The following is a 10,468-nucleotide window of genomic DNA, read 5'->3' as shown; positions in this document are numbered from 1 at the left end:
CTTGGCTATTTGAGGTTTTTTCTAGTTCCATATAAAACAAAGTACTATTTTTTCCAGATATTTAAAGTATAATGGTGGTGCTTTGATAGGGATCGCATGAAATTTATAAATTGCTTTGGGTAATATGGACATTTTAACAACGTTGATTCTTCCTAGCCATGAGCATAGTATGTTTTTCCATTTGTTAACATCTTCAGGTATTTCTTTTCTCAGAGTTTCATAATTATCTTTATAGAGATCTTTCATGTCCTTTGTTAGGTAAATTCCCAAATGTTTCATCTTCTTTGGCACAACTAAAAAGGGAATAGAGTCCTTGACTGTTTTTTCAGCTTGACTATTATTGGTATATATAAAAACTACTGATTTATGAGTATTGATATTGTATCCTGAGACGCTACTATATACCTTGATCACTTCTAAGAGTTTTGTGGTTGAGTCCCTGGGATTTTCCAGGTATAAAATGGACCCATGCTTTTCACCATTAACAAAAATTGACTCTCACTGGATACAAGCTTTAAACTTAAGACATGAAACTATAAAGATTCTTGGAGAGAGAGAGCAGGAGAAACACTTGAAGAAATTGGCCTGAGAGAATACTTTATGAGGAGGACCCCCCAAGCAATTGAAGCTACACCAAAAATACATTACTGGGATCTGATCAAACTAAAAAGCTCTGCACAGCCAAGAACACAGTAAGTAAAGCAAGCTGACAGCCCTCAGAATGGGAGAGGATATTTGAAGGTTATGCTTCTGACAAAGGTTTGATAACCAGAAACCACAGAGGTTTTATAACCAGAATCCACAGAGAACTCAAACTTAATAATAAAAGAACAAGTAATCTCATTTCATTGTGGGCAAGGAACTTGAACAGAAACTTCTCTGAAGAAGATAGGTGCATGGCTTATAGACACATGAAAAAATGCTCATCATCTTTAATCATCAGAAAAATGCAAATCAAAACCACTTTGAAATAGTGTCTAACCCCCATAAGAGTGGCTCACATAACAAAATCCCAAAACTACAGATGTTGGCATGGATGTGGAGAAAAGGGAACACTTCTGCACTGCTGGTGGGAGTACAAGCTAATACGTCCCTTTTGGAAAGAAGTATGGAGAATACTCAGGGATCTAAAAGTAGACCTGCCATTTGATCCTGCAATTCCTCAACTAGGTGTATATCCAAAAGACCAAAAATCACTTTATAACAAAGATACTTGCACCACATTGTTCACAGTGGCTCAGTTCATAATAGTCAAGTCATGGAAGAAGCCCAAGTGCCCATCATGAATGGATTAATAAATTGTGGTATGTGTCCAGGCATCCTCAAACTACAGCTCACGGGCCACATGTGACCTGCCAAGGACATTTATCCAGCCCGCTGGGTGTTTTTGCCACTGCTGCATGTCCTGCTTAGCAGCTGACTCGTCCTGGGGCCCACAGTCTGGCCCTCCAACGGTCTGAGGGACAGTGAACTGGCCCTCTGTTTAAAAAGTTTGAGGACCCCACTACCATGGAATATTATGCAGCCTTAAAAAAGATGGAGATGTTACATGAATGGAGCTGGAACATATCCTACTTAGTAAAGTATCTCAAGAATGGAAGAAAAAATATCCAAGGTACTCAGTCCAATTTACAATCACTTACACTTTCATATGAAGAATAGATCACAACTACGGCCCAAGAAAAAGGAGGGAGGAAGAGGGATAGGAGGGGATGGAGGAGGTCAGATGGAGGGAGGGTGAATGGTGGGATCTTACCTATGGTGCATAATGCAAGGGTACATGTCAGATTTATTCAGTATAAAGTATAAATGTCTTAACTCAATAATTAAGTAAATGAGATGAGGTATGTATTAACCAGAGTGATGTAAGCATTCCTAATTCTGCATGAAATCAGCACAATGTACCCCATAAATGCATTAATGTATAAATGATCTATGTTTTCATGATTTAATAAAAAATAAGAAAAAAGAAATATTAAGAGAAAAGAATAGGTTGATTGTACCATATCCAGCTAATTATACATTTGATAAGACTGCATATATACAATCTGATTTTTAAAAATATAAATCTAAGACAACATAAAATTTGTCCTTTTAGGTTATTAGAGTGTTTCTCTTCTCTTTTACTGTGGTGGAGAGAGTTGTTTTTTGTTGATTGTTTTCTTAACCTCAGATAACCTTATTACAGAGAAACTTGTGCAGAAAAGTTTACCTGCAGGAATTGGCCTCTAAATTACCAAATAACTTTTAAACAATTATGTAATCTAAATCCAGGTTGTTTTGTCAGAAGATTAACCACAGCCTAATTTCCCAGCTTGTGGCTTTCCCAAGTCCACAGAAAATTAATTTGATATCTAATTTGAAATTGCTCTTTTTCTTTGTATAAGATCTCACCTAAAAAGCAAAGCCACACCATGGGCTTGTTTTAATCCTAATTATTTAGAGTAATAAGTTTCTTGTAGATAATTAATATTACCAAAATTAATTCATTTACTAACTGTAGTGATCTGACAACAGTAAAAAAAGTTGCGTTTAGAAAGAGGACAATGTCCCCTATTTATTCTTCTCAACATTCTAAACCAATAACTATCTCTGTCATAACTGGGTCATTACTCACGGAGTAATAAAGTTTAGGGAAAGTTAACAGTTAACCATACCATGTATCTTTAGTGATCTAATATTGATTTTGGAGAATTATATAAGATTTGTACAAAATAAACTCCGAATGGCCACTCAGATAACAGAAAATACTATGAGTCAGCTTTAGAACCAGTAAAAATCTAACATGGCAATTTAAAAATATTCATTTCATTTATGATGCTGTATTTCAAATACACATTTACATGATAATGGGAAGAGTGACTAAAGTTGGCACAGTGGCATTTTTCAGATAGCCCAGAAAGGAGAAATACACTCTACCCTTTACAGCTTTATGCTTCATTGTTATTAACTGATAGATTCTTTTTCTTAAATAGTGAGCTAGTGGTCCACGTCTACCAGAAATTTTACATTTCCAATTCCAAATATTTCATTTTTCTAAATCCCCAAGAATTTTATTGAAGTAAAAAAACTGTATCTCATGACTGAATCATAAAAAAAGAATTAAAAAGTAAACTCTGTGCTTTTTCTCAGAGTATAACAATGTTTCCTAAAGCATAGAGCTAGAAGCAACTTCATAAGCCGTGAAGGATAAACATTCTCTATGGGAAGACAAACCAGACAGATAATAAAAGGTGCTGAAAACTATTCACTATACTAAAACACGTGGAATTTTTTCCCTTCAATAGTCACTATTGGTTTTTTTTGAAACAGAGTCTCGCTTTGCAGCCCAGGCTGGAACTGGGACTGCAGCCACAAGCTACAATGCTTGGCTAATTGTTTTACTTACTGCCATAATTTCTGTGGCTTGCTGAAGAACATTAGTCTTTCAAAGTTGGGGACCCACAGGAGGCAGATGGGGTGAAAGACTATATGACCAGCCATGCTTATGTTATACTTGTATCCTAATAAGAGGGTTAAAGTAGCAGCCACACTATTCCAAGTTGAGGTAATTTCTGTTCCACTTAGAACTCTCACATACAGACTTTAGCTATAAAGGATCCTTTATTATTATTATTAAGTATTATTATTCCTCAGTTCTCGGCTAATGGAGGAAGCAGCAAGCCAAAAATGAGCTATGCCAGGACTTGGGGAGTTGATAGGGCCGTAGAGTTGGTCAAAATCATAATTCAGCGTTAAGCAGAGTTGTTAGTGTGCAGATTTTATGCTAAGAGCATTACTTATTTTAGGCTGAACCACAGGAAATATTAAATAATTTGTAACTTACAAAAATGGTAATGTCATATATGATTCAAGCTAAATAGATAGGTGCTGGTGCTTTATTTCCAGAAAAATAATCCATCCTGGGAATCAAAGGGCAACAGAGGAGCTAGAAAAGGCTAGACAGGCATCACATCACCTGTACCAGCTCCTGTGGGGGACATCTGAAGTCCAAGGTTGGGAGCACATGTAATAGCAACAGTGTCTAGAGCTTATCCTTGTATTGGACCTAGGCAGCTTTTACTAGGTACTGCTAACCTACGTCATGAGTAAATGAAAGGATTATTCATTTATTCCTTATAGTAAGAGTCCTATCTTACGAAGGCTCTAAGATAGAGCTGTGATTACTCCCATTTATAAGAGAGGGTTGTGATTACTCCCATTTTTATAGTGTGGAAACTATGAATAAAGCATAAGGAATTCAACTGATTTGTTCAAGCTCATATGACTAATAAGTGCCCAAGTAGGGTTCAAACCCAGGCAGGCTGGCTTTAGGTGTCATGTTCTAAACCCCCGCACTGGGCTACTGCTCTAAGGTGGAGGCTGTATCTGTCAAAGTCAAATAATAATTACAGAGACAAGTCTCCAAATGTGAAACATTTTACTTGGGAACAAGAATTGAAATTTGGGGCATACACACAGAGGAGGTGGTCTTCGGTAAGTCTGAAGAACAAAGAGAAGGTTGGGAGTTTCATTGGAAAGAGTAATGGTACACATTGTTTTTGAAAGAATGCTACTGTCGCTAGAGAAGCTCTGGGGAGCTGGCGATCTCTGATTGGTGTTTCAGCAGCTACCAGGAAAAACTGGTCTTTGGGTTTCATCAGTTAAGCTTGTAAGAAATTTAATTCCTGAAGCAAGTGCTTCATGCCCCAAGTGATTTTTCCCCCTTGGCCCCTCCACTCACATTTGGTTGGGTGACAAGAATGACAAGAATGACCCAATCTGTATAATCAGCTCCCCCATATGTTACGGCATGGGGCTCAGGGGCCCTCTGGGCTTAGCAGAAACAGGTTTAAGACAGGAAGACCCACTTCTGAATTTGTCAATTAGTGAGGAAGGGGTGCCTTGTAGATAGGTGATATAAGCTTCGGTCTCACAGGCTCAGGGCCCAGGTGGAGCAGAGCCTGGACTTTAGCCATCAGTGCCCATCTTCACCTGGGTCGGGCGGGGGCAGGCAGGTTGGGGGGCGGGCCCTTAAAAGGAGAGACACATGCGCAAAGGAGGCATCCAGACCCAGCTCTGAATAAACGGTGGAAATCTTTTGGGGCTGCCTGGGATTAACTTGTTTCCTAACACAGTAAGTTGCTCAAAAGACCACCCAGCATTTGGAAGCCCTTCCTCCCGTCACTTTGCTCCATATGCTTACCCAGAACCAAGTCTGGCTAATCGGATGAATCAATAGAACACCTGTAAAAATCTTTAGACTTGGAAGTCAAAAATGTTTCAGCATACCAACATGAGCCTACACGTGTCTCTTCCATACATGACATAAACACCTGGTTTTCTTAACTAAACCCATATCTCCTTTTTCTTTCACCACCCAGTATAGGGCTAAGGATGCTGAAAATAATCAATAAATGCTTTGCTGCTGATTCATCAATTGATTGATCCTAAGAGAACTTACTGTTTTTGTTTTAGAACTTCTGTTTTGAGTTCTAGCTTCATTTGTAGTTGGGGACCTCAACACCCCACTCTCAGCAATCTGTAGTACTAACAAACAAAATTAGCAAGGAGGTAAATGAATTCAATACCACCATCAACCAAGAAGATATAATTGACATTTATGGAAAAGTATCAGTACCCATGGAACATTTGCCATGTTCTGTGCCATAACAAACTTCAACAAATCCAAAGGAATTGACATCACACAGAGTAAATTCTTTGACAATAATGGAATTAAACTACCGATGGCTTCAGTCACACTACTCTGACAAATAATATACTGTTTTTTGTCTTTGTTTTGATATCGTTTCTACCAAGTATGCTACTACCATGCCTTTCTTTTCAGGCTGGTTGATATAAATGGTGTTATTTTGTAAACCTCATAAACCAATAGCCAAAAATATTCTTCCAGCACTTCCTGTTCTTTTCTTGCAAGAGATAACCTTATTTCTCTTGTTCTCCAACCAAATAATTCACAATATCAAAGCATTGACCTGCCCTTCCTGGTCAAGCCAAGGTTGGTGACTTCATTGCCTGTTGATCTAAAAGAATTAGTGGCTTGAAGGTACATGGGCGTCCATAGATCTCTGAGAGCCTGTCTTTTGTTTCCCTGTTCTGTTTCGTATGTGTATCATACTATGACTATCACATTCTAAAACTTTTTCATTATTAAAATAAATTATAATTCTCTTTGACTTATGCAATCTTGATATTATTTCCATTTCAGAGAATATAAGCCTGTCTTTAATCCCCTGGAGATGAGTTTCTTCTGCCCACAGAAAAATAGCCCTTAAAGAGCAAAAGTCACAGCCTTTATGATTCTTTTTCTAGAGTTATTATATTGCTGTTGATAGGCTTTCTTAGTGCCCAAGGGCAGTTGTTTTTTGGATTTATGCTACCCTTGGAATGAATGCCACAGTATTTCAAGGCAGTGTGGCCACCGGAGTGCAGTATCAAATCTGCTGGAGGGTGTGTTCTGGGGCCATTTCTCCAACAATGTCTGACACACAGCATGAGCCATGACCAAAACCTACCCCAGGAGGCACCCTTCCGCTGGGGAAGTCACACTTAAGGAAGCATTTCAAGACAACTGAATTGGGTAAATTTAGCTACCACGGCCCACTGTAAGCAGCTCCACAGGGCTGCTTCTGCTTCTATCCCACTCAGGCTATTATGGGCTCAGCTGTGTCCCTCCAAATTCATATGCAGAAGCCTTAACCCCAATGGGATGGTATGTGGAGATGGAGCCTTTGGAAGGTGATTAGATTTAAATGAGGTAATGAGGGTGGGATCCTCAGGACAAAATTAGTTCCCTTATAAGAACAGATACCAGACAGCTCTCCTCCCATCCCGCCTCCTTCCACGTGAAGACACAGTGACAAGGCAGCTGTCTGTAAGCCAGGAAGAAAGCCCTCATCCTGATCTCAGAATTCCAACCTTAAGGACTATGGGAAAATAAATTTCTATTGTTCAAGCACCCTTCTGTGCTATGTTGTCCTGGCTGACCAAGCAAAATAAAGCCTATGTCAAAACGCTAATCACATGGACCTCAGAATGTGACTATACGTGTATTTGGAAATAAGGTCTTTAAAGAGGTAATTAAGTTAAAAGAGATGGTTAAGATGGGTTCTAATCCAATGTGACTGTTGTCCTTACAAGGAGAGGGGACATGTAAAGGAGAGACGGTGGGTGTGAACACCCAGGACAAGAGGGCCAGCTATAAGCCAAGGAGAGAAGCCCTAACAGAAACCAATTCTGCCAATACCTTGGCCTTGAACTTCCAGAATCCAGAGTTGTCAGGAAACAGATTTCTGTTGTCTAAGCTGCTCAGTCTGTGGGACTCGGTCATGGCAGCCAGATCAGATAAACCCATAGGCAATGTCGGGAGTCCATGCGGCACATTCCACAAGCCCACACGGTAACTCAGAAAACAAAGTAGTGCAGAGATATTGGGGCACGAAATGGTGGGGATGGTAAAGAGAACTCAAAGGAGGGTGAGAACAGGACAGACTTTCATAGAGAGGGTGGAGATTAGGGCCAAGGTTTGGTGCCTGGAGAGAAAGAAGGGAAGCGTGAGAGGAGGTGAGAGGGAAGCACCACAGGGAGGGGGCAGGGCAGAGAGAAGAGCAGCACCCTGCTGGTCTGCCCTGATGGTGGGGACAGTCACCAGGGCTGGGCTCAGCAGCAAGCAGAGTCCTCTGACCCTCCCACCTGTCCGTCCCCCTCCTTTCAAGACAGCTCTGGCTTCTCTGATCAGACCAGTAAGGGAATAAGTAGCTCACCTACCTTCTAACAGGGAAACACGGCTGTGTTATTAATGAAGTAGTTATCTGGGTCATTCAGGCTTCCATCAACACTTTCCACCCAGGTGCCTGGTCAAGACAAATAGCCTGATTTTAATAACCTGCCTCAATTTACCCTTCTATTTCGGATGTGTCCAAATTAATTGGCATATTTGGCCTCTGGCTTTGCCAGAGGCTAGCCACTAATGGAGAATACGGTTGGCCAGTATCCCTCAAGGGGTTCCAGGGCCAAAGTTGGTCCAGAGGGGAGAACAGACACACCACTTCCTAGGACTTACTGTAGAGGTATTTTCTGAGTGTGATACAGCATCTCACATTCCAGGCTGTTAGCCCATTGGGATTAGCCATGTGCAGACCATTATTAGACATGACCAGGTCCATGTGGAAAAAACTGAGATGGCTGAGCCCCACCTCTTGTTTATCTACTCAGGGAAAATACATGTGGATATTTAAAAGGAAAAAATCGCAATAAAGCATTTACTACACGAGCACATCCAAAGAGCAGAAACTACAGGTGTTTTAGCACGTTTATGCCTTTTCCACATGCACATTGCATCACAAATCTGGATATGATCAAGGGCAGACCCTAGGAAATGCCTCTAATTCCCACCTCCTTCTCTGGCAGTGGATGGCTACAGCATTTCCTGCTGCCTCTCTGTCCTTCCTGGGAGCCAGCTGAGGTTCAGAACCCCCTGCCTCATTTCTCTAACAAATGCTATGAAAAGCCTTGGGTTTCCTAATGTTCTTATTGATGTGCAGGATGGTGGATGATCATCTGCATGGGCTATAAAGTCAGAACCCTGAGTTTGAGTTCTGGCTCTGCTATTTATACACCAGGTGATCCCGGAAAGGCTCTGAACTCCAGGGAGCTTCAGGTGCCTCGCCTGTGATACGTAACATAAAGCCCACAGGATTACTAGGATGAAAGAAATAATGGATGCCAAAGCCCTTTACAAACAGTAAAGCACTGTGTAATTTCAGGTCTTGCTAATAAGACACTAGCTTACTTCTACAGGTAGGAGGTAACTGGTGTGTGCACGTAAGTCCCTGAGGTGTCATCTTGTGTCACTCATGAGATCTTCTTACATCTTCACCATTGCCCCCTTCTGGGCGCCCGTGGTTGGAGAAAGAAGGCAATAGAATTTGGTTGGTTCTGTAGAACTTAGCCCTGGCTTCCTTATTTGTAAGATCAAACACAGTAAAAATATTTATTTTCCAGGCTTTTTCTTTTGAATATTAAATGAGATAACTTCTGAAAGTTAACTATCAGGTGACCTATCCATTCCTGCTGTTTGATAAATATTAGAGTTTTAAACAGTATTTACTATGATATGACTACTTCTCTGTCCCCACTCAGGAGCACAGAGATGAAGACTCGCTCTCTTCCGCATCTGGCATGTGGCTGTCGCCGGTGTGAGAAGGGCCCTGTCTTATTTTGTTGCTGAATTTGTTTGTTAATTCTCCATCTCACTCCTCGTTCCCTCTCCCAACTCTGGTTCTCCTCTTCATTAACAGCAAAAGCAACTATCCTAAAGTGTGTGGTGTTGCTTTGTTTTTTTCTACACGTTTTGGGTTACATGGATCTCTCCTGCAGTGCTTCATTCACAGCTACACGTGTGCCCAGATGGTGTTGGGGTGCCTGTTAGGGAGATTTCTGTCCCTCTCTTCTCTCCCCCTCCCCCTGCTTCATTGCCACTGCACTTTACTCCCCTCTGTGCACAGGTGTGCTCGCTTGCTAAGTTCTGATTTGTGAGCAAGTACGTGTGGAGTTTGACTTTCCAACTTAGGAGAATGGTCTCCAGTTCTATTCAAATTGCTGCAAAGACATTAATTTATCCTTTTCTAAACAATTTTTTGTTGCTAGTTTTGTATGTTTCATTGTAAAACATTCTGAGCTGTGTTGGGTGCACAGCACGCTTGTAGAGACCAAGAACATCTCTGTTTTTCCTTCTGAAAAGGCCAGGGTTAAGAGCCTGTCCCCTCAGTGACTGTGGCTGTCAGTCCCAGTGACTGGTCACAGCTTTGGAAAGCACCAGGAAGGAGCAGGTCCTGATAAGGTCTGATCCTGCTCGTTGAGCAAGAGGACTGATGTCATCCTCACTGGGAACAGTCACACCCTATTAATAAAATAGATCACTGAGGACCACTTACAGGCTCACAGAATCTAGAAATTTCTAAAAGCTAGGATCAAAAGAAACCTTCTATACACAAAAATTAACCCAAAATGTGTCATAGCCGTAAACATAAGACATAAACTACAAACCTCCTACTAGAAGAAAACACAGGAATAAATGTTCTCGCCCTTACTTTAGGCAATGGTTTCATAGATAGGACATGGCAAGGATAAGTGACATGGGGAAAAATGCAAATTGAACTTTGTCAAAATTAAAACTTTGCTACTTCAAAGCAAAGTGAAAAGATAACCCACAGAATAAGAGAAAATATTTGCAAATACTATATCGGATAAGGGACATCCAGAATATATAAAGAACTCTTACAACTTAACCAAAAAAAGTCCAAACAACTCAACTGAAAAATTCAAAATATAAAGGATTTGAGTAGACAGTTCTCCAAAGGAGAGACACAGTAAGAACACACAAAGATGTTGTATGTCATTAGCCAACAGGGAAATGTAGATCAAAACCACAGTGAGAAACCACTTCACAGGCCTGAAAGTCAGTAGC

At 40.7% G+C, this 10,468-nt stretch overlaps 1 protein-coding gene across 1 annotated transcript in view; it reads left to right on the top strand.

Annotated features, from left to right (window-relative positions):
• The first annotated feature begins 7,359 nt into the window (after positions 1–7,359).
• Positions 7,360–10,468, top strand: part of APOB (apolipoprotein B) — a 50,263-nt gene continuing 47,154 nt past the window's right edge. The window contains exon 1 of the mRNA XM_023511812.1: positions 7,360–7,399. Within this exon, the coding sequence (XP_023367580.1) occupies positions 7,360–7,399 (40 nt within the window). The remainder of the gene's footprint in view (positions 7,400–10,468) is intronic.

Source organism: Otolemur garnettii, unplaced genomic scaffold, assembly GCF_000181295.1.
Source record: "Otolemur garnettii isolate 467f Iridium unplaced genomic scaffold, OtoGar3 scaffold00022, whole genome shotgun sequence".
NCBI lineage: Eukaryota > Metazoa > Chordata > Mammalia > Primates > Galagidae > Otolemur > Otolemur garnettii.
Note: the sequence above shows the minus strand (reverse complement) of the source record. Positions and strands in the feature narration are given on the sequence as shown.